This window comes from Oncorhynchus nerka, linkage group LG7 (genome assembly GCF_034236695.1).
Source record: "Oncorhynchus nerka isolate Pitt River linkage group LG7, Oner_Uvic_2.0, whole genome shotgun sequence".
NCBI classification, from domain to species: Eukaryota; Metazoa; Chordata; class Actinopteri; order Salmoniformes; family Salmonidae; genus Oncorhynchus; species Oncorhynchus nerka.
Window position 1 is genome coordinate 21,181,624 of NC_088402.1, and position 24,991 is coordinate 21,206,614.

Here is a 24,991-nt window from a genome sequence, read left to right on the forward strand (position 1 = left end):
GAGTGACAGCCTCAGCTTCCATTGAGGGGAGTGACAGCCTCAGCTTCCATTGAGGGGAGTGACAGCCTCAGCTTCCATTGAGGGGAGTGACAGCCTCAGCTTCCATTGAGGGGAGTGACAGCCTCAGCTTCCATTGAGGGGAGTGACAGCCTCAGCTTCCATTGAGGGGAGTGACAGCCTCAGCTTCCATTGAGGGGAGTGACAGCCTCAGCTTCCATTGAGGGGAGTGACAGCCTCAGCTTCCATTGAGGGGAGACAGCCTCAGCTTCCAGCCTCAGCTTCCATTGAGGGGAGTGACAGCCTCAGCTTCCATTGAGGGGAGTGACAGTGACAGCCTCAGCTTCCATTGAGGGGAGTGACAGCCTCAGCTTCCATTGAGGGGAGTGACAGCCTCAGCTTCCATTGAGGGGAGTGACAGCCTCAGCTTCCATTGAGGGGAGTGACAGCCTCAGCTTCCATTGAGGGGAGTGACAGCGTCAGCTTCCATTGAGCACATCTTCTCTTCTGTTTGATCCCCCCACGCAAATGTGTCAGCAGCCAGGTCATAAAAGGCTCAGGAAGAGAAGACAACTCACTCTGTAGGATTGTGATGCATGGCCGTGCTGATTGCATGCGCTTCGTATTAGCATGCAAATGGGATTTGCGGGGTCTGGATACGACCGAGGCTCTGGGTCTGGGCAGAGAGAGCGAGGGAGCGTTTGGCCCAATAAAAGCACCACCGCCACTCAGGAGCTACTTTTCAAAAGAGCCCATTCGTCGTCCACTTAAATAAGATGAATTATCTCATAGAAAAAGGTCTACGATTGAAAATGCCTTCCCCCTCCCGGACTGAGAAAATGAAAGTCTCATTCTCTTCATCTCTCTCTCCATCTCATTCAGGAGGATAGAGTGATAAGTGCCATCTCTCATGAAGACAGAAGGGCATTTTCTGCTTGGCGAGAGAACAATATGAGCGTTCAGGGAGTCGTGTGTCTGTCTGAGTGTTTATCAAGTTAACGGAGTAGCAGGGATTTCTACCGGTGTGGCCTAATCCTTTAAGCGCTTTAATAAACAACTAAATATATAGTCATTCCTCTGTGGGCATCGAGCCAAGCTCATAAGATATTCTCCAAGTCTGTACTCTACCACAGATTAAAGCCGTCTTTTCTAACTTTACCAGACAGATGGCTCATTAAAGATACAGTATTAATGGTCACCTACATATTAGAGACAGACGTTTTATTCCTGATCCCCTGAACGTCAAACGAGGATATCCTTTCTGTGTGTTAATGGGACAAGACCAGGACAAACCCTGGCCCCAATCATAGCCTGGCCAGGTAGACACATGGTGATCAAAAACTCCTGGCCCTACACAAAACATAACACTTAAACCCTAGGTTGGCCATGCTAAGAATCGAGAAGAAAAAAAACCGCACACCTATTAGGCGAGCTGGCTACCGGAGTGGAACATTTGAAAATAAAAGGAGAGCCGCACACTCTAGGAGCTCAGATGCAAAAATGTCATGTCCAACGTTTCGGCAGCCAAGCTGTCTTCATCAGGGTGTACACTATATAAATGAGTCATCCCGCAGTGTTTGATTATACCCTGATGAAGACAGCTTGGCTGTCGAAACATTGGACATTACATTTTTGCATATGAGCTCCTAGAGTGTGCGGCTCTCCTTTATGGCCTTGCTAAGAAGACACAAACCCTAGGTAAGGTCACGGTTGGCCTTGCTAAGAAGACACAAACCCTAGTTAAGGTCACGGTTGGCCTTGCTAAGAAGACACAAACCCTAGTTAAGGTCACGGTTGGCCTTGCTAAGAAGACACAAACCCTAGTTAAGGTCACGGTTGGCCTTGCTAAGAAGACACAAACCCTAGGTAAGGTCACGGTTGGCCTTGCTAAGAAGACACAAACCCTAGGTAAGGTCACGGTTGGCCTTGCTAAGAAGACACAGAAGGTAGCTCGCTAGCATCCTTACCGTGCAGAGGTCCTTGTACTGCATCTTCTGAAACTTGGTGTCGGCGTTGCCGGCACAGAGCTCCACGTATCCCAGAACCACCTGGAACACAGTGTTGTGGATGGCCTGGGTGAAGTGCATGTGGAGCTGGTCCATGGCAGTCTATAGAGAGAGGAGACACAGGGGCCCAAATTATTACGCGGGACGGATAGCGTCGTAAGACCTGTTTGAAGTGCAGTTGGAGATGTCATTGGCCGTCTATAGAGAAAGGAGACACAGCGAAACATTATGTTGGGCGGATAGCGTCATGACATGACAATGCTGTTACGTTAGTAAGTGGGAATATGGATCTTTCAAATTATTTGCGATGGATATAAAGTGCGCCGCACGACATCAACATTAACAGTTGGGGAAAATATCTCTAATTACAGAAATTGCAGTTGATATGCAGCCATTGCCAATGGCCTACTTGAGTTGCGAGGTCATTTCTAAATGAAGTGCTGCAAGAGCCATTTGAGCTGCGACTTGCGCTACTAATAACAGGTCTTTCAAATGAAATGTCACATTCGCCAAATACAACAGGTGTAGGTAGACCTTACAGTGAAATGCTTACTTACAAGCCCTTAACCGACAATGCAGTTAAGAAAATACCCCCCAAAAATAAGAGATAAGAATAACAAATAATTAAAGAGCAGCAGTAAATAACCATAGCGAGGCAAAATACATGGGGCACCGGTGTCGAGGTAATTGAGGTAATATGTACATGCTACCGCTTGCTGTGCGTTAGCAGAGAGAACAGATTTTGACGAAATTCGAGCAAGGGTTGCCTTCCAGTGAGACATCATAGATTGTAACATTCTCTGTTTCACAGAAACATGGCTCTCTCGAGATAAATTGTCGGAATTGGTTCAGCCACCGGGCTTCTCCATGCATCGCACCGACAGAGATAAACACCTCGCTGGGAAGAGGAAGGGTGGAGGTTTATGCTTCATGATTAACGACTTATGGTGTAATCATAACAACAGACAGTAACTCAAGTCCACCCAACCTAGAATTCCTTACAATCAAATGCAGGCCATTGTACCTACCAAGAGAATTCTCGTTATAGTCACAGCTGTGTACATTCACTCTCAAGCAGACACCAAGACGACCACTGGAAACAATATATCCTGAGGCTGCATTTACTGTAGCTGGGGATTTTAACAAAGCAAATTTGAGAACAAGGCTACCTAAATTCTATCAGCATATTGATTGCGCTATGCGCAATACCCTTGACCACTGCTACTCTAACTTCCGCGATGCATACAAAGCCCTCCCTTCAGCAAATCCAACCACGACGCCATCTTGCTCCTTCTGTCTTATAGGCAGAAACTCAAACAGGATGTACCAGTGACGAGAACCATTCAACACTGGTCCGACCAATCGGAAGCCACGCTTCAAGATTGTTTTGATCACGCAGACTTAATATGTTCCGGTCAGCCTCAGAGAACAATATCGACCTATATGCTGACTCGGTGAGGGAGTTTATAAAGAAGTGCATTGAAGATGTTGTACCCACTGTGACTATTAAAACCTACCCTAACCATAAACTGTGGATGGATGGCGGCATTCGCGCAAAAATGAAAGTGCGATCCAACAGATTTAACCATGGAAAGAGGTCTGGGAATAAGACTGAATATAAATAGTGTCGTTATTCCCTTCGCAAGGCAATCAGACAAGCGAAATGCAAGTACCGGGACAAGGTGGGGTCGCAATTCAACGGCTCAGACATGAGACATATGTGGCAGCGTCTACAGGAAATCACGGACTACAAAAAGAAAACCAGCCACATCACGCTTCCAGACAAACTAAAACACCTTCTTTGCCTGCTTTGAGGATAATACAGTGCCACCGTCGCATCCTGCTAACAAGAACCACGCCCCCCCACCCCCTCGCTATGGCTAACGTGAGTAAATCATTTAAATGTGTTAACCCTCACAAGGCAGCTGGCCCAGATGGTATCACTCAGAGCATGCACAGACCAGCTGGATGGTGTGTTTACAGACATATTCAATCTCTCCCTATCCCAGTCTGCTGTCCCCACATGCTTCAAGAAGGCAAAGATAACTGATAGAAATTACTACCCCCTCCGTAGCACTCACGTCTGTCATGAAGTGCTTTGAGGGACTAGTCAAGGATCATATCACCTCCAACTTACCGGACACCCTAGACCCATTTCAGTTTGAATACCGCCATCAGGTCCACAAACAACTCAATCGCCATCACACTGCACAATCCCATCGGGACAAAAGGAATACCTATGTAAGAATGCTGTTCATTGACTACAGCTCAGCATTCAACACCATAGTGCCATCCAAGCTCATCATCAAGCTGGAGGCCCTGGGTCTCAACCCCGCCCTGTGCAATTGGGTCCTGGACTTTGCAACGGGCCGCCCCCAGGTGGTGAAGGTAAGAAACAACATCACTTCGCTGACCCTCAGCACTGGGGCCCCACAAGCGTGCATGCTCAGCCCCCTCCTGTACTCCCTGTTCACCCACGACTGCGTGGCCATGCACACCTCCAACTCAATCATCAAGTTTGCAGACAACACTACAGTAGTGGGCATGGATTACCAACAACGACTAGACAGCCTACAGGGAGGAGGTGAGGGCACTAGGTGTGGTGTCAGGAAAACAACCTCTCACTCAACGTCAACAAAACAAAGGAGATTATTGTGGACTTCAGGAAACAGCAGAGGGAGCACCCCCTTATCCACATCGAAGGGACAGCAGTGGTTTTAAATTCCTCTGCGTACACATCACAGACAAACTGAATTGGTCCACCCACACAGACAGTGTGGTGAAGGCGGCGCAACAGCGCCTCTTCAACCTCAGGAGGCTGAAAAAATGTGGCTAGTCACCCAAAACCTTGACAAACCTTTACAGATGCACAATCGAGAGCATCCTGTTGGGCTGTATCACAGCCTGGTACGGCAACTGCACAGCCCTCAATCCCAAGAATCTCCAGAGGGTGGTGCGGTCTGCACAACGCATCACCTGGGGCAAACTACCTGCCCTCCATGACACATACAGCAGCCGATGTCACAGGAAGGCCAAAAAGATCATCAAGGACAACAACCACCCAAGCCACTGCCTGTTCACACCGCTACTATCCAGAAGGCGAGGTCAGCACAGGTGCATCAAAGCTGGGACCGAGAGACTGAAAAACAGAATCTATCTCAAGGCCAACAGACTGTTAAAACAGCAATTACTAACTCAGAGAGGCTGCTGCCTACATTGAGACCCAATCACTGGCCACTTTAATAAATGGATCATTAGTCACTTTATACAATGCCACTCTAAATAATTCCACTTTAATAACGTTTACATATCTTACATTACTCATATCATACTGTATTATATACCATCTATTGCACCTTGCCTATGCCGCTAGGCCATCGCTCATCCATATACTTACATGTACATATTCTCATTCACCCCTTTACATTTGTTTGCATTGGGTAGTTGTTGGGGAATTGTTAGATTACTTGTTAGATATTACTGCACAGTCGAACTAGAAGCACAAGCATTTCACTACACTCGCATTAACATCTACTAACCATGCGTATGTGACAAATCAAATTTGATATGATTTGATTTGTAGTGCACTACTCTTGACCAGAGCCCTATACTTTAGACCAGGGCCTGAAGGTCAGCAATCTGCTGTGTACATGGATACAGTGAACATAGTGAGTGTAGTGTGTGTGTGTGTCACGCGCCCCAACAAAGAGCGAAAGGGCCCTGAGCCAGTCAACAATAGGTATTTGAGTTTGAGAGCATGCACTACACTCACTACTCCCCTGCTGGCTTTTATCATTGTGGAGAACACAACCATTGTGATTGTGGATAGCCTACTCCAAAAAGCTCCTGATCTGCTGATGACGCAATCTCCGGAGCCAAGGGCCACTCTCGTCTCATGGCTGATGATGTCAATCAAATAGAAACGCTAATCATCACGTCAGCATGTTTTTGTTTCCTACAGGAGTAGCTCCGTCAATAGGAGAAATTTACAGGTCATGTTATGGGCATGTCTATCAGGTAAACGAACGACTTGTTACAAGACAAGCTCTATAGCTGTGTTAGAATACTCATTCGAACTATACTATTTGTGACGTAAATTGAGTATGTAGTATGCTTATTGGTCATAGTATGGATATAGTTAGTATGCGAAAAGTTCCCGGATGTCGTACTACATTCGTCAAACTACAAAGTATACAAGCAGTGGACAATATTTCTGTGCTTTTAAGGCCCATAATGCATATATTCCAAAAATGGGCGTGGCTTCATAACATTTTCAGATTTGAAGAAAATTAATTAATTGTACTAACTGACAAATTTAAGAACATGTTGAGCAATGTAATAAAAAAGTAATGACTTTTCAAATAAGGTATGTTACACGTTATGTTGGCTGACAATATATTAGCTACGCTATCCTTACAAACCGCATATCATTACAGCAGTTGCTTGTATGTACCGGTATGTTAGCTAGCTACCTAACATTGTCAGTACATTAACTAGCTATATTTTATCTAACTACCCAACGTTTAATGACTTGATCATTTATGTCATTCTTAGCTAAGTGGTAGAATCGTTGTGCGTTCTCAGTGGACATTGTTAAGGAAGTTGTAAGATGTCTAAACTTGTCATTTGTTATGCTAACAAGCTAGCAAGAAGTTGCATAACAACAGCATCAACTTCCGGTACGCGCTAGTACACTCAACTGAAAGGACACCGTTCGTTTACAGTATACTAAAATTAACTAATAGTACATACTCATCAAGTATGTGGTATACAGTATGTTAGTAAGGGTATTCGAACAAAGCTTGTCTTCTCTAACACCTATCATTTACCACTACACTAAAAGTGCACTGTGCTGAAAAGTTGAGACATTTGCATAACATTTTAGTCATTTAGCAGATGCTCTTACCCAGAGCGACTTACAGGAGCAATTGGGGTTAAGTGTCTTGCTCAAGGGCACATCAACAGATGTTTCACCTAGTCTGTTTGCGGATTCGAACCAGCGACCTTTAGGTTACTGGCCCAACACTCAACCACTAGGCTACCTGCCTAGACATAGATTTGTTCGACAAACCGGATACTTTGCCAGAGTTTCAGGCAGGAATACTCAGAGATCTGCAGTGCTTGTCTTCACTCACACAGACACACATCTCTGTGAGCCTCACCCTTAGTGAGTAAAAGTGATGAATTTGCCTGGAAGGAAGTGGTGGAAGCTTTTCTGGTGATGTCTGGCTCATTTTCGCAGTGAAGTGGGGTGTGAGTGTGTGTGTGCAAGAGACTGACAGTTGATAACAGCTGACTCATCTCAGTCCTCACACACCATCCATCTCAGTACAGAGTTACACTGACACACACGTGTAAAAATACAGACACCCACTCTTTAATGAAAGTTCACGCACACAACACAGGAAAAACAAGCATCCACAAAACAAAAACAATCTCTCGCTCTCTCTAGGCCGACAGACATCATTTGACACCACAATACACTGCCATATCTCCAGGGTTGTTTTTTTTGGTGGCAGTTCTTACCCCTGACAGTCTCCTGAACAAAGCAATACAATCAATCTTTGTGATGGTGACAGCTTGTCGCAAACTGTCTACGCGATTGTGTGCTTCCGTCATCCCAAAATCAATCCCATGTAAAAGGGGGATGTTTCCCCATCTCGTGTGTGTGGTGGAAAAGCTTTACCAGTGACAGATCTGTGATTTGCAGCAAGTATTGGGGGGAGAAGACTGTGTAAAAAAACACAAGACCGGTATGAATCATCACCTCTGATCAACACCGTGGGGAGAGAGAAGGAGAGCGATGGAGGGAGAAACAGGGAGCACAACAGAGGGAAGGGGGAGGAAAGGGGGATACCAAAACGGGCATCAACCCAGGAATGAATCATCTCACCACATCAGAGGGAGAGACATAAGGTCAGACAGGTAGGTAGAGAGAAGGACAGAGAAAGAGAGATCGAGAACAATATACAGAAGGAAGAGGGAGAAAAAGGGGGGAATGGATGACAAACAGATCAGGAAGGAAGCCGACAGAGCAGAGATCTGTTGCTAGAGGTCTCTCACCTGGGTCTTTTCCAGGAGGGTGTACGCCAGCTGAACTCTGGTGTAGTGGGAGACATCAAAGTGCTTGCAGGTTTTAGACAAGGCCACATCCAGCTGCTCCTGTTGGGTGGGTAGAGGGGATGGAGGAGGGATATGGTCATGGATCAACTCCTTGGGCCAAGAGAAACAGCTTCCATAATGGAGGGCTGAGGCTGCTGTCTTTAAAGTCTGAGTGCCAAATGACGCACTAAATAGTGAATAGTGTACTACTATATAGGGCTCTGGCCAAAAGTAGTGCACTCCGTAGGGAATTGGATTCCATTTGGGACACAGGCTACATGTCAGTCAGAGAGAGCAAGGGAGAGCCAGGTTGCTGGAGGGGACGAGAGATACACACTCAGCCTCCCCAAGGTCAAAGGAGCGCCACCATTAACATTAAACAGAGCTGCTGCGTGAGAGAAATACAGTGGCAGGGGGCCTCCCGAGTGACGCAGCCTAAGGGACTGCATCGCAGTACTAGCTGTGCCACTAGAGATTCTGGGTTTGAGTCCAGGCTCTGTCGCAACCAGGAGACCCATGGAGCGGTACACAAATGGCCCAGCGTCGTCCGGGTTAGGGGAAGGTTTGGCCGGCAGGGATGTCCTTGTCCTATTGCGCACTAGCGACTCCTGTGGCGCAGTGCACGTTGACACGGTCGCCAGGTGTACGGTGTTTCCAATGTTTCCTCCGACACATTGGTGCGGCTGGTTTCCGGATTAAGTGGGCATTGTGTCAAGAAGCAGAGCGGCTTGGTTGGGTTGTGTTTCAGAGGACGCACAGCTCTCGACCTTCGCCTCTCCTGAGTCCGTATGGGATTTATTTTATTTTTATTTATTTTTTAACAGGGTGGCAGGGACGGTGTCGAATTAGACAACATTTTGTTGACAGCAGAAGATGGAGTTACTGTGGTTCTGGCTAAGAATGGAAAGCATAGAAATTGGGCTTCGAAGTGATCACACTATGGCAATTTTATTTGATTATTTGATTTTATTTGCATTGCGCATGGTGATCTTAGGCTTGTGTGCGGCTGCTCAGCCACAGAAACCCATTTCATGAAGCTCCTGACAAACAGTTATTCTGCATTGCATTTCCATAGACACCTGCACTTTTTGGTAGAGAAAGCAGGATTAAAGAGCATGATGAGAAAACGTGTTGCAGATTCACCGAAGCTAGCAGCAAGGGCTTCACGCCAGACTGACTCCCAATTACATCTCTCCAGCAGCACCCGCCATCCACCATTCAACCACCAGAGCCACACAGCGGATCAGTTTAGAGACCAAGACACCGCTTTCTGTGGTGGTGGTGGTGTGTCACACATTCACATGGCATCCAGGTAATGAACCTCCCTAAGCGTGGATGTGGGAATGGCTTTTTAAAGATGTTAATATGTAGCAGGAAAAACAGAAAACTGTTAATGTCAAGATAAAACACCAAGTCTCTCGTTTAACTGTAGGCATTTAAACAATTACAGGGAAGGTGATGTTTATATTTAATATGTTCAGTATCAAACAACATTTGAGATGTATGATAAATCGCAGTGTTCTTAACCAATAGAAATAGTTAGTAAACCTATGTGCGGCTGCTGTGCACCGGAGACCATGGTTCAATCCCCGTCTCTAGCCATCCTCCTGTGTCTTCATATCGCCATCTGGTTCTCAACGGTCTTAATGAAAGCGGAACACTAAAAGGTAGAGTGGATTTCCTCTCTTTTGAAAAGAAAAAGAAGAAACAAGGGAAAAAAGCTCCTCCGTACCTCTATTTGCTCCAGAGTGTCTTGTAGCTTGGAATTCAACTCACTGTGAATGAAAGGACATTGTTGGGTCAGTTCCCTGCTGATCACCTAGACACGAGACAAGGTTTCACTTGGCCTCCATCAGTGACCTAGAACTCGAAGGTATCATTCATCCTGACCTGCAGAAACACGTCGTCACCATACTCTAACACACAGAGACAGGGAAAAAAAGCCATTGTCCGTTTTGTACAAAGCAACACGCTATTTCACAAATGGCGTTTCCTAACCCATTATCATTTCCCTAGTGAAAGGCAACACCTTGAACAACTGCGTGTGGCTGTCCTCAAAGTGCTTAACTTTCTCAGTTCGATTTGCCATTTCTGATACAAAGAACATTGTGCTAAATGCTGGATCTAGTCTTTATAGGTTGCTGTCTTGCAGTTGTTTCAAAGTCTTAGTTGATTAAAGGACAGTGTTGGCAACATCAAAGAACAAACTGAATCTTACTGCACACTGAGTGTACAAAACATTAGGAACACCCGCTCTTTCTATGACAAAGACTGACCAGGTGAAAGCTATGGTCCCTTATTGATGTAACCTGTTAAATCCACTTCAATCAAATCAAATGTTATTTGTCACACGTGCCGAATACAACAAGTGCAGACTTTACAGTGAAATGCTTACTTACGAGCACTTTCCCAACAATGCAGTTAAAAGTATGAAAATTAACAAATAAATACAAATAAAATAGTAACACAATAAAACAGCAAGGCTATATACAGGCTATATACAAGGACTACGAGTACAGAGTCAGTGTACTGGGGTGATTGATTGAAGTCGGAAGTTTACATACACTTAGGTTGGAGTCATTAAAACTTGTTTTTCAACCACTCCACAAATTTCATGTTAACAAACTATAGTTTTGGAAAAAGAGGGAGGCTTGCAAGCCGAAGAACACCATTCCAACCGTGAAGCACGGGGGTGGGAGCATCATGTTGTGGGGGTGCTTTGCTGCAAGAGGGACTGGTGCACTTCACAAAATAGATGGCTTCACAAGGAAGGAAAATGATGTGGCTACATTGAAGCAACATCTCAAGACATCAGTCGGGAAGTTAAAGCTTGGTCACAAATGGGTCTTCCAAATGGACAATGACCCCAAGCATACTGCAAAAGTTGTGGCAAAATGGCTTAAGGACAACAAAGTCAAGGTATTGGACTGGCCATCACAAAGCCTGACCTCAGTCCCATAGAAAATTTGTGGGCAGAACTGAAAAAGCGTGTGTGAGCAAGGAGGCCTGCAAACCTGACTCAGTTACACCAGCTCTGTCAGGAGGAATGGGCCAAAATACACCCAACTTATTGTGGGAAGCTTGTGGAAGGCTACACGAAATGTTTGACCTAAGTTAAACAATTTAAAGGCAATGCTAGCAAATACTAATTGAGTGTATGTAAACGTGTGACCCACTGGGAATGTGATGAAAGAAATAAAAGCTGAAATAAATCACTCTAATATTATTCTGACATTTAACATTGTTAAAATAAAGTGGTGATCCTAACTGACCTAAGACAGGGAATTTTTACTTGGATTAAATGTCAGGAATTGTGAAAAACTGAGTTTAAATGTATTTGGCTAAGGTGTATGTAAACTTCCGACTTCAACTGTAGGTAGGCGGTGAAAAGCAGAAAGTCCGGGTAGCCGTTTAATGAACTGTTCAGCGTCTTATGGCTTTGGGATAGAAGCTGTTCAGGAGCCTTTTGGTCCCAGACTTGGCGCTCCGTGTGGATGAAGGGGAGGAGACGGGTTAAAGAAGGATTTTCAAGCCTTGAGACAGATTGTGTATGTGTGCAAGACAACATATTTAAGTGCCTTTGAACAGGGTACAGTCGAGACTGTACCCTGGCAGAGACTTCAGCCATGGTAGTGTCAGAGACAGGTCAGGCAGAGACTTCAGCCACGGTAGTGTCAGAGACAGGGCAGGCAGAGACTTCAGCCACGGTAGTGTCAGAGACAGGGCAGGCAGAGACTTCAGCCTCGGTAGTGTCAGAGACAGGGCAGGCAGAGACTTCAGCCTCGGTAGTGTCAGAGACAGGGCAGGCAGAGACTTCAGCCACAGTAGTGTCAGAGACAGGGCAGGCAGAGACTTCAGCCACGGTAGTGTCAGAGACAGGGCAGGCAGAGACTTCAGCCACGGTAGTGTCAGAGACAGGGAAGGCAGAGACTTCAGCCACAGTAGTGTCAGAGACAGGGCAGGCAGAGACTTCAGCCACAGTAGTGTCAGAGACAGGGCAGGCAGAGACTTCAGCCATGGTAGTGTCAGAGACAGGTCAGGCAGAGACTTCAGCCACGGTAGTGTCAGAGACAGGGCAGGCAGAGACTTCAGCCTCGGTAGTGTCAGAGACAGGGCAGGCAGAGACTTCAGCCACAGTAGTGTCAGAGACAGGGCAGGCAGAGACTTCAGCCACGGTAGTGTCAGAGACAGGGCAGGCAGAGACTTCAGCCACGGTAGTGTCAGAGACAGGGAAGGCAGAGACTTCAGCCACAGTAGTGTCAGAGACAGGGCAGGCAGAGACTTCAGCCACAGTAGTGTCAGAGACAGGGCAAGCAGAGGAGACCCTGTACAGCTGTTTTCATCATAGAATTAGAAATTACTAGAATGGACATTCCAATTCAAGTCAATGTTTAGTCCATTCTAGTATTTCTGTTCCTATGGTTTTATCCAGTCTCTCACATTTTATCTCTCTCACTGAGAGGGCTAATTAACATGAAGTGTACTGCTTCTCTCTCTGAGTAAACCTCTACTGACAGGGGGGAGTAGGGACTAGGGAGGAACGCACCAACCCCCTGCTGTGTGCTGCCCCACTTTAATGATCAGACGGAATGCATTAAAAAAGAGAAGAAAGAAACTCAACTAAATCCCTCTACCTCGTCAGGAGCTGTGGGCATGAAAGGGGGAGGGGCCATTTTTCAATTAACATTGGTAATATGTTGGAGAGGAGCTGTGGGAAAAGCGTAACAGAAGGGGACACAGGCAGGCTGTTGGCGCCTATGGTGGGTTGGAAGGACCCACAGAAGGCAAGGATGTCAGTGGGAATACTGTAATTGAAGAGTATCTTAACATGGAGCGCGAAGCAAAAGGGAGGCAGGCAGGCAGGGAGGGAGGGGGAGAGAGAGACTCAGGGGTGTTTTTAATTCTCCTCATATGCATAATGAACTCATTGACAAGATGAGAGACTCCGTTCCCCAATGCCACCAACACATCAACCACATAACTCTCGCTTCCCAAATAACAGTCCAACAATGCTATTAGGAGAGCAGAGTGAGACAGTCTGAACTGGCAGTCCTTTTGTCTGTCTAGTTAACCGTCCAGGCTTAAGCCACTAGAATGTAACTAGACCATAAACCTGTGACTGTCTTTTTTGTTTGTCTACCCAAACTAGGGTATCCAGCACCTGTGGTCCATTGTGTCCGGATCTTAAGAATCTGATTGGAGGGCTTCGTCCCCATCTGATATTAGAAGATGAAAAATAGAGAAAGCAATTACCCAGATATACATATCTGGATGTGTAGGTTCTATATTCTCTGACCTTTCTCAGAACAAGGGACTATTTGACATGGGAAAGTGTGGTAGTTCAGACGGCTATACTATGGAAAGCATAGAAGATGACAAGCATTCAAATGGAGGCAATGTCAATGTGTTGTCTGTGTTCTGGCATCTGCAGCCTTCCTGTCAACTTCCTTGGAAGGCTGCTTAGGATATGAACTAAAGCAGGTGTATTCAACTCTGACCCTTTGATCCGGAGCCTGCTGGTATTCTGTTCTACTTGCACCCACCTGGAGTCCCAGGTCTAAAATCAGTCCCTGATTAGAGGGGAACAATGACAAAAAAAAGCAGTGGAACTGGCTTCGAGGTCCAGAGTTGAGTTTGAGGGAATATATTCTAGCTCTGAAATGTGTCCGTTGAATCTGACAAATGGAGATGTCTGTGTCACGGCTGCAAATGTCAGAACACAGATGACTGTCTGCTGGAGAAGTGACATGTTATGTTCCATTACATGACAAGGTCATCGTGATGCGTTTGTGTGAAACAGCTTGGACACGTCATGTGTCAACTCAATCATCAAGTTTGTTGACGACGCGACAGCGGTCGGCCAACAATGAGACAGCCTACAGGTGGAGGTGGTTAGAGCCCAGGCAGAGTGGTGCCAGGAAAATAATCTCTCCCTCAATGTCCCAAAAACTAAGGAGCAGATCGTAGACTACAGCAGACAGAAGAGGGAGCATGCCTCCATCCAATCAACTGGGCCGCAATAGCGAGGGTCAAAAGATTAAAGTTTGTTTAGATGGTGGGCCGAAGCCAAAAAGAGTCAAGTTGACCGATCCCCGTCGAGGAAGGAGATCATTTTTTGTATATGACATGGTGAAGTGTGATTCATCACGCCAAAGAACGTGTTCCACTGCTCCAGAGTCCAATGTTGGTGAGCTTTACACCACTCCAGCCGACGCTCGGAATTGCGCATGGTGATCTTAGGCTTGTGTGTGGCTGCTCAGCCACAGAAACCCATTTCATGAAGCTCCCGACAAACAGTTCTTGTGCTGACGTTGCTTCCAGAGCCGTTTTGGAACTCGGTAGTGAGTGTTGCAACCAAGGACAGACAATGTTTACGTGCTACTCGTTTCAACACTTGGCGGTCCCGTTCTGTGAGCTTGTGTGGCCTACCAGTTTGCGGCTGAGCCGTTGTTGCTCCTAGATGTTTCCACTTCACAATAACAGCACTTACAGTTGACCGGGGCAGCTCTAGCAGGGCAATAATTTGACTAACTGACTTGTTGGAAAGGTGGCATCCTATGGGGGTGCCACATTGAAAGTCACTGTGCTCTTCAGTACGGGCCATTCTCCTGCCAATGTTTGTCTATGGAGAATGCATTGCTGGGTGCTCCATTGTATACACCTGTCAGCAACGGGTGTGGCTGAAATAGCCAAATCCTCTAATTTCAAGGGGTGTCGACATACTTTTGTATATATAGTGTAGTAGGAGAGGTCAGGGTTGGTTCAGGAAGGACTCTCAGGGATCAAAGGTCAGACAGTCTGGCCCTGTGACCTGAAAGCCTTGGGATGTCCCGTTTTTATTAAATTGATTCTACAGTTGAACGGACTGAACGACCAGGGCAAGGGGACAAGGGTAAGGTGGTTGACACTGCAGATTGCCAGCTCATCAACGTCCATCCCCCCTAATGCCTCGTCCTCAACTCTGGAAAATGAAACATTTAAATCAGTTGGTACCAGCCTTGGGAGGTAGTCAGGAAAAAGGTGAAATTAGACTTTCATGAACAGTATAATTTTTCAGAAGCTCATTTAAATGGGAACTCTTAGATTCTCTCCAGAGAGCTGTGGCTAAGAGAGGGGTGGAGGGAGAATCTGCAGTGGTGTTTTGAGCTGGCAGCCATCCAAACCCAGAAACATTTGCGCTCATTAGGCGGCGGCGCAGGCAGGAAGACAGAACCCCCGTGGGGGGAGTGGAGGAGAGCAGCTCCCCTGAGCTCTGGAGCATCTCTAATCTCTATTGATCCCTGCTGCACTCCTGATCTCCAGGCCCTAACCTGTAGTACACCAAAATAAGTGTCCCCAGAAACAAATACATCCCCAGAGAAAGCTGGGATCTAGCTGGTCAGGATTAGAGTTGATAGGATGTATCCCAAATAGACACCCATTATCTTTATAGTGCACAACGTTTCACCAGGGCTGATAGCAAATAACATTACAACTCTTCAGAGTGCCCAGGTTAAAAGTAGTGCACTATATAGGGAACAGAGTGTCATTTGGGACACAGAATAGACGACTTTACTGTCCAGGCGGTCGCACACAGGCTTTCCATTTCGTGGTCTTCTGCAGGTCAGGGGATGATGGGAAAATGCCATCTGACATGGATGGCTATAATCAATAGACAAAAAGGGGAGCTGCTCCCTCTCTCTGACCCCTACAACATGTTAGAGTACCACTAACCCTCTGACCCCTACAACATGTTAGAGTACCGCTAACCCTCTGACCCCTACAACATGTTAGAGTACCACTAACCCTCTGACCCCTACAACATGTTAGAGTACCACTAACCCTCTGACCCCTACAACATGTTAGAGTACCGCTAACCCTCTGACCCCTACAACATGTTAGAGTACTGCTAACCCTCTGACCCCTACAACATGTTAGAGTACCACTAACCCTCTGACCCCTACAACATGTTAGAGTACTGCAAACCCTCTGACCCCTACAACATGCTAGAGTAAAACTATCTAGGATATCAAAGGAAGTGGGATAATTGGCTCTCAGAAACTTTTCTCAGCTACACACACCATCCTCTTTCAACATGTTCTCAGTCCTACATCATCCAATGCCATAGATTCAGTTTCATCGTCATTCCCCTTTATTAAGAGTAGACGGTAGTATGAGGAACTCTGTTATATACCATGTCGGATGCCCTAACTATAGCATCTTAGAAATACATGCAGTGACAACAGTGACCCCGCCACTCCCTCAGAGTATGTAGATGTCTGAACCTCTCGCTCTCTTTCTGTTGTCCTTCGGGATATCAGTTGTGTTTGAAGATTGGCAGCGGGGGTCGGTCAGTGAGATGAAGACTCTCCTATGGACAGCCTTAGAAGGGGTCAGAGAGGGAAGAGAAAGGTTGGTTCCCTGACCACTTACTTTCTGACACTCAAATCCCCTCAGCTCTAGCCTGGATAAATCCTACTCGCACATCCAGGGGCTTCTCTCAATCATATCCCTCCACTGAGGGGTGAAAAGGAAGGAGGGGAAGGAGGGAGGAAATTGCTCAACTACTTAAGAAGAGGAGAGGCAACTCTCCAGTCTGAGCCTGCCCACCAATCAGGACGACTGTGTGAACTGAAGGGGCTCTTTATTTCAAATAAATACCTCCCGAACACACACACCACACCAGGGTTTCCGTTAGCCGGTAATTGCCAGCTTTTGGCCGATTAAATAAATTAAATGCTGACAAATTAAATTGTGGCCTGCCAAATTTTCCGGGGCTGCATATCACACATCCTGATTTTGTGCTTCAGAACCACTAACTCCTTGCACGCTGCCTTATGTGAATGCTGCAGCGGAGAGAGAGACCTTGGGCTACTGTTGATTGCAAAAATTGAGAACTTTTTCCATTGAAGTAAAATTAAAGTTAAAGTATGCCTATGGTGAAAAGCTTACAACAGGAATGTCCTGCTAAATGGACAAGATTTAATATTATACTTGGCAAAGGTGATAATGTTGGCACTGCCAAATGTGACTTGTTTCATAATACAAGGAGTATGTCATGCGTCACTACTTCACAAGAGAGGCATTTGAACATATTCATTTCAATCAAAATTAGGTTTTTGGCAGAAATGCCTTTGGGAACATGTGAACTTTCATGTGCTTTAATAACAAACTTGTATGCCATTTACAAGCCTAGTTAGTTATTCCACAGAAAAAGACAGGAACCTTCCTGTTTGCCATGATTGGCTGAGATAATGGATGGACTGGACATGCCAAGAGATGCCTTTCTTTTTTTTTAAGATATCACAAAGTATTGCTATAATGCTCTCCACTTTCTGGAGGACCGAGTTTTGAAATCTGTGGAATGCCTTTCCGGATGACATCTTCAAACTAAGGGCAACCGAGAGGGAGAAGCCTTCATCCATGTATACGGGTAAAATATTCTAGCTAGCTAGATTTTCAGATATTATACATGTCTAATCTTGTTATTAAGTCATTTTCATTGCAAGTTAAAGCGTACTGTTAGCTAGCTAGCTAAAGTTAGCTGGATGGCTCGCTAGCTAACATTACATGTATGATTTGTATAGACGTAATCTCGTTGAACCTCGTTGGTTAGCCTTAGCTACCTGCAGATTAATACAGGGTAGCAATGTTATGAGTTGGAATTATGGTTCATTGTTTAGCTAGCTAGCTACATGTCTAAACAAGACTCCACTATGCAAGTAACCATTTCACTGCACAGTTTACACCTTCTGTATCCTTTTCATGTGACAAATAAACTTTAATCTTATTTGATATAGTGTGTGTTTACTAGAGACGGTAATGTGAAGAACCTGCACCAAAGTCAAATTAGGATATAACGTTAGGCCAACGAGAGTGTCCAAGTTCCAGAATACCCTGCTTTTATTTCATCACACTCACAACCATAAGTTACTTTATGTAATTAGCTTGCATTAAATTGTAAATAATAATTTTGTTGTGAGTTTATTTTCCTGTAATAATGAAAACAAATTAGCTAAAGACGTTGTCAGCTATATGACATGGTCATTATTTGAACTGGCTAGCCAGCTAACGAGCAAGAAATGAACCAAAACATTGTTGAGAAAGTAGCTTTTAGTTGCCTGGTTTGCGAGATTGACATATACTAAATACATGTTTAAACGGATGGGTTTATTGATGTTAAAATACACCAGTTATGCTATTTTGGACCACCAGGCTACTGATGTCATGCAACCTGTCGTTTTTGTGTTTATACTTTTTCTTAAAGACATGTAAATCCTTAAGGAGATGGGTGGGGTTAAGGCTTAAGAGGGTGTGAACGATGCTGAATGAGTGTAGATAAAGAAGAGCTCTCAATTAATTCAAAGCAGAATTACTTTCCCCATTGTTCCTCAACTGTTGTGTATGATATACAATTTTCTGGTTTTATCCAATGTAAAAAATAAAAAATAAACTGTTTCGAATTTTGCTACATAAGACCGAATCGAGCCGGTCGGTCACAAATGTAGGCTACTCTGCAACTCCTTATTCAGGTGGGATGACCTTTTTTTTTCTGGGGGGGATTTATAAATCATTTGTTTTATAATTATTATTCTTGTATATCATTATTATTGTAGACCTATTTATTCATCCAAACCAGTTCTTTAAATATGCAAACACGTGTTTTGTTTCCTTCTGTTGATAACAATTTCTTGTCTAAATTAAGTTCAATCTGCCTTTTTAATTGTGTGCTCCGTATAATCTAACAATATAATGCTTATCTTCATTTTTTTAAACGGAAGATAAAAAAAGATCACGTAAATGAATGATTTCCCCTCCTGTATATCTATATAGCAGACACAGTAGCCTGTCTGAAAGAGAAGCATGTCGGTGTTGTGGCATCGCTCTCCCCCGCTCTCCCCCCCACTCTCTCTCCCCCACTCTTCCCCACTCTCCGGGGTTAGGCATTAGCTTTTTCCTTTAGACGTATTTTCAAATATCATACAGTGGACTCTTAAGCCTATAGGCCCATGCATTCAACGCCCTGATGCATTTAGTGCTCAATTCCACAACAGCTGAACCATGGACAAGGATTGTTTCAGGAAAGTAAAAACCAATGAATTGGCTAAAGTTTTGCATATGCAATACAAAACACTATCCTTGTGTTTCGAAGTAATTGGTTATAGGCTGTTTTTAAAGGAAATGTAAATGTGGCTCATTATCCCTTGTTTACTGATGGCAATATTATTGATGACGCACCCAATTCATATGGATGACCGGTCAAATGTCCGATAAATTACAATCTTCCCGGTCACTTGTCTGGTGCCAAATCTTCCTAGCGGAAGCACTGCCACACACAACTCAACAATGGAGGATAATTAATGAGGAGGAGAGGAGGAGGGAGAGGGGGCATGATAAACAGACTGGGGAAGGTGGCTTCCATGAGCTGGCAGAGAGTGAATCCCTCACACAGAGCAGGACAGAGAAGCAGATATCTGGCTGAACGGATATGGCTAGTTGAAGGCTGATAAAATGAGAGACTGGCCACGCCAGTCAGTAACTAGAAGAGGAGGAAGAGAGCTCTGTAAATCGTTGACTGGCATAGAGGCAAGCATCAGAGAGAGGGAGAATAAAAAAGAAAGAGAGGGGGAATAAGAAAGAGAATGAGAAAGGGAAGTGGAATAAGAAAGAGGGGGAATAAGAAAGAAAGAGGGAATAAGAAAGAAAGAGGGGGAATAAGAAAGGGAGGTGGAATAAGAAAGAGGGGAGAATAAGAAAGAGAGAAAAGGGGAATAAGAAAGAGAGAGAGGGGGAATAAGAAAGAGAGAGAGGGGGAATAAGAGAGGGGGATTAAGAAAGAAAGAGAGGGGGAATAAGAGAGGGGGATTAAGAAAGAAAGAGAGAAGGGAATAAGAAAGAGAGGGGGAATAAGAAGAGAAGGGGAATAAGAAAGAGAGAGAGGGGGGGAATAAGAAAGAGGGGGATTAAGAAAAGAGGGGGATATTTTTTTTCACCTTTATTTAACCAGGTAAGCCAGTTGAGAACAAGTTCTCATTTACAACTGCGACATGGCCAAGATTAAGCAAAACAGTGTGAAAAAAAACAACACAGAGTTACACATAAACAAACAGAAAAGAAAAATTGAAAAAAAAATAGAAAAATCTATCTACAGTGTGTGCAAATGTAGAAGAGTAGGGAGGTAGGCAATAAGTAGGCCCTAGAGGTGAAAATAATTACAATATGCATTAATACTGGAGTGATTGATGTGCAGATGATGATGTGCAAGTAGATACTGGGGTGCAAAAGAGCAAGAGGGTAAGTAATACTATGGGGATGAGTTAGTTGGATGGGCTATTTACAGATTGGCTGTGTACAGGTACAATGACCAGTAAGTGCTCCGACAGCTAATGCTTAAAGTTAGAGAAGGAGATAAGACTCCATCTTCAGAGATTTTCGCAATTCGTTCCAATCATTGGCAGCAGAGAACTGGAAGGAAAGGCAGCTAAAAGAAGTGTTGGCTTTGGGGATGACCAGTGAAATATACCTGCTGGTGGGCGTGCTACGGGTGGGTGTTGCTATGGTGACCAGTGAGCTGAGATAAGGCGGGGCTTTACCTAGCAAAGACTTGTAGATGACCTGGAAACAATGGGTTTGGCGACGAATATGAAGCGAGTTCCAGCCAATGAGAGCATACAGGTCGCAGTGGTGGGTAGTATATGGGGTTTTGGTGACAAAACGGATGGCACTGTGATAGACTACATCCAGTTTTCTGAGTAGAGTGCTGGGGGCTATTTTGTAAATGACATCGCCGAAGTCAAGGATCGGTAGGATAGTTTCTGAATAAGAAAGAGAGAAAGAGATGAGGGAATGAGAGAGAGAAAGAAAGAGGATGAGAGAGTGAGAGACAATGACAGATAGGGTATTAAAAGAGAGCGAAAAACACTGAGAATGCATGCTGACGCACCCACCCACAGGGGATAGCCTAATTATATAATGACAGGCCATTATCTATGTCCGTGGCTTATCGATTGATGGTAGTACCACCAGTTTCATCTGCTGGTACGTGCAACCTTGCTGATCACACACAGCAGTCTGTCGCTAATTCAAATAGCACTGCTTTATTGTTGTTGCACACCAACGCACACTGGAAAGGGGGAGAAAGGAGGGAGAGGGTGGAGAGGGGGAGATGAGTCTGGCCCTGGTAAAACGGTCATTAAGTACCCTAACCATGCTTTTTCACAAGTCTGAACACGAACTCTGTCCGTCCGTCTGTCTGGCGGGTCTTCAGTACATGACAAAACATACATTATCACACTAATGGTTTTAAAGCCCACAATATGAGACGGTTTGAACCCATTAGCAAATGTCCATTTTACTGTCCGTAAAACACAAAGGTTTTGGGATGGAAAAAGGGGTGGAATTTATAATCCACAGTTAAAAGCCTGTACAGTTAAATTCTGTTGGAAGCTACTTTAATTCCAGCACTTTCTCTGAGTAGCAACCATAAAACTTTAAAAAGCATCAATGAGCGCTATAGGCTGTGGCACATCAGTAAAAAATGTTTTTATGTTTGGACTTTTTTTTTTTTTTTATACAATGCATGTTTTCATTGCTTGGTTGTATATAAATTAATTGGTTTTCTTAAAAAAAAAAAAAGTTGGATGTGTCGGACTCAATTATTCAACAAGGTTGTTCTGACTCTCAGGCCTATAATGCACTACTGTTGTGTCAAATCCTCGCCAACCTGGCATGGTATAATTTGATACAGAATATTTTCTGATAATAATACTGATCATATGCTCAGTCCTGGCCGATATGCCGCCTTGCAAAGTAGAATAGTAGCCTAGGCTATACAGTGTCGGCCCACAAGGCACTTTTATGAATGAATGAATCCCTGTCATTTGGTTACATTAATTTCTGTTAATGCATGTACTAATTACAGTAATTTACCGTTCTCATTCTCAGCGTGGAAACGTTGTTGCAGGGTTCACAACCTGCTACACTTGTGAGAAACAAGTTGAGGTTTATTTCTTACCCTCATTTACGAGCTCCATGTGAGCAATGAGCATATGTCTGGTTTCTCTGTCCTGTTAATGTTGACGGAGTGCTCATCTGGGGCTCCATGTGAGCAATGAGCATATGTCTGGCTTCTCTGTCCTGTTAATGTTGACGGAGTGCTCATCTGGGGCTCCATGTGAGCAATGAGCATATGTCTGGCTTCTCTGTCCTGTTAATGTTGACGGAGTGCTCATCTGGGGCTCCATGTGAGCAATGAGCATATGTCTGGCTTCTCTGTCCTGTTAATGTTGACGGAGTGCTCATCTGGGGCTCCATGTGAGCAATGAGCATATGTCTGGCTTCTCTGTCCTGTTAATGTTGACGGAGTGCTCATCTGGGGCTCCATGTGAGCAATGAGCATATGTCTGGCTTCTCTGTCCTGTTAATGTTGATCGGAGTGCTCATCTGGGGCTCCATGTGAGCAATGAGCATATGTCTGGCTTCTCTGTCCTGTTAATGTTGACGGAGTGCTCATCTGGGGCTCCATGTGAGCAATGAGCATATGTCTGGCTTCTCTGTCCTGTTAATGTTGACGGAGTGCTCATCTGGGGCTCCATGTGAGCAATGAGCATATGTCTGGCTTCTCTGTCCTGTTAATGTTGACGGAGTGCTCATCTGGGGCTCCATGTGAGCAATGAGCATATGTCTGGCTTCTCTGTCCTGTTAATGTTGACGGAGTGCTCATCTGGGGCTCCATGTGAGCAATGAGCATATGTCTGGCTTCTCTGTCCTGTTAATGTTGACGGAGTGCTCATCTGGGGCTCCATGTGAGCAATGAGCATATGTCTGGCTTCTCTGTCCTGTTAATGTTGACGGAGTGCTCATCTGGGGCTCCATGTGAGCAATGAGCATATGTCTGGCTTCTCTGTCCTGTTAATGTTGACGGAGTGCTCATCTGGGGCTCCATGTGAGCAATGAGCATATGTCTGGCTTCTCTGTCCTGTTAATGTTGACGGAGTGCTCATCTGGGGCTCCATGTGAGCAATGAGCATATGTCTGGCTTCTCTGTCCTGTTAATGTTGACGGAGTGCTCATCTGGGGCTCCATGTGAGCAATGAGCATATGTCTGGCTTCTCTGTCCTGTTAATGTTGTGGAGTGCTCATCTGACGGAGTGCTCATCTGGGGCTCCATGTGAGCAATGAGCATATGTCTGGCTTCTCTGTCCTGTTAATGACGGAGTGCTCATCTGGGGTGCTCATCTGGGGCTCCATGTGAGCAATGAGCATATGTCTGGCTTCTCTGTCCTGTTAATGTTGACGGAGTGCTCATCTGGGGCTCCATGTGAGCAATGAGCATATGTCTGGCTTCTCTGTCCTGTTAATGTTGACGGAGTGCTCATCTGGGGCTCCATGTGAGCAATGAGCATATGTCTGGCTTCTCTGTCCTGTTAATGTTGACGGAGTGCTCATCTGGGGCTCCATGTGAGCAATGAGCATATGTCTGGCTTCTCTGTCCTGTTAATGTTGACGGAGTGCTCATCTGGGGCTCCATGTGAGCAATGAGCATATGTCTAGCTTCTCTGTCCTGTTAATGTTGACGGAGTGCTCATCTGGGGCTCCATGTGAGCAATGAGCATATGTCTGGCTTCTCTGTCCTGTTAATGTTGACGGAGTGCTCATCTGAACACGCATAGAAGTACCCAGCCTGCATCTCACAAATGTCAAATGCAGGAAAGTGCCTACATCAGGCGGTGTCAGAGGAAGACCCTAATTGTCAAACACTCCAGCCACTCTAGTCATAGACTGTCCTCTCTGCTACCGCACGGCAAGCGGTACCGGAGTGCCAAGTCTAGGTCCAGTGCATTGCCCCTCCCCTCCCTTCTACTCTCTGTTACTAGCAATGCAGTCACTTTAATAACTCTACCTACATGTACATATTACCTCGACACCCCTGTATATAGCCTCCACATGGACTCTGTACCGGTACCCCCTGTATATAGCCTCCACATTGACTCTGTATCGGTACCCCCTGTATATAGCCTCCACATTGACTCTGTACCGGTACCCCCTGTATATAGCCTCCACATTGACTCTGTACCGGTACCCCCTGTATATAGCCTCCACATTGACTCTGTACCGGTACCCCCTGTATATAGCCTCCACATTGACTCTGTACCGGTACCCCTGTATATAGTCTCCACATTGACTCTGTACCGGTACCCCCCTGTATATAGCCTCCACATTGACTCTGTACCGGTACCCCCTGTATATAGCCTCCACATTGACTCTGTACCGGTATTGACTCTGTACCGGTACCCCCTGTATATAGCCTCCACATTGACTCTGTACCGGTACCCCTGTATATAGCCTCCACATTGACTCTGTACCGGTACCCCCTGTATATAGCCTCCACATTGACTCTGTACCGGTACCCCCTGTATATAGCCTCCACATTGACTCTGTACCGGTACCCCCTGTATATAGCCTCCACATTGACTCTGTACCGGTACCCCTGTATATAGCCTCCACATTGACTCTGTACCGGTACCCCCTGTATATAGCCTCCACATTGACTCTGTACCGGTACCCCCTGTATATAGCCTCCACATTGACTCTGTACCGGTACCCCCTGTATATAGCCTCCACATTGACTCTGTACCGGTACCCCCTGTATATAGCCTCCACATTGACTCTGTACCGGTACCCCCTGTATATAGCCTCCACATTGACTCTGTACCGGTACCCCTGTATATAGCCTCCACATTGACTCTGTACCGGTACCCCCTGTATATAGCCTCCACATTGACTCTGTACCGGTACCCCTGTATATAGCCTCCACATTGACTCTGTACCGGTACCCCTGTATATAGCCTCCACATTGACTCTGTACGTACCCCCGGTCCACATTGACAGTACCCCCTGTATATAGC

At 45.4% G+C, this 24,991-nt stretch overlaps 1 protein-coding gene across 2 annotated transcripts in view; it reads right to left on the reverse strand.

Moving 5' to 3' along the window:
* LOC115131317 (VPS50 EARP/GARPII complex subunit) overlaps positions 1-24,991 on the reverse strand; it is a 222,829-nt gene that overhangs the window by 152,565 nt on the left and 45,273 nt on the right. For both annotated transcript variants that reach the window (XM_029662931.2, XM_029662930.2), the window contains exons 10-12: positions 9,838-9,880; positions 8,067-8,165; positions 1,965-2,105 (exon numbers count right to left, since the gene is read on the reverse strand). In XM_029662931.2, coding sequence (XP_029518791.1) covers positions 1,965-2,105; positions 8,067-8,165; positions 9,838-9,880 — 283 coding nt within the window. The remainder of the gene's footprint in view (positions 1-1,964; positions 2,106-8,066; positions 8,166-9,837; positions 9,881-24,991) is intronic.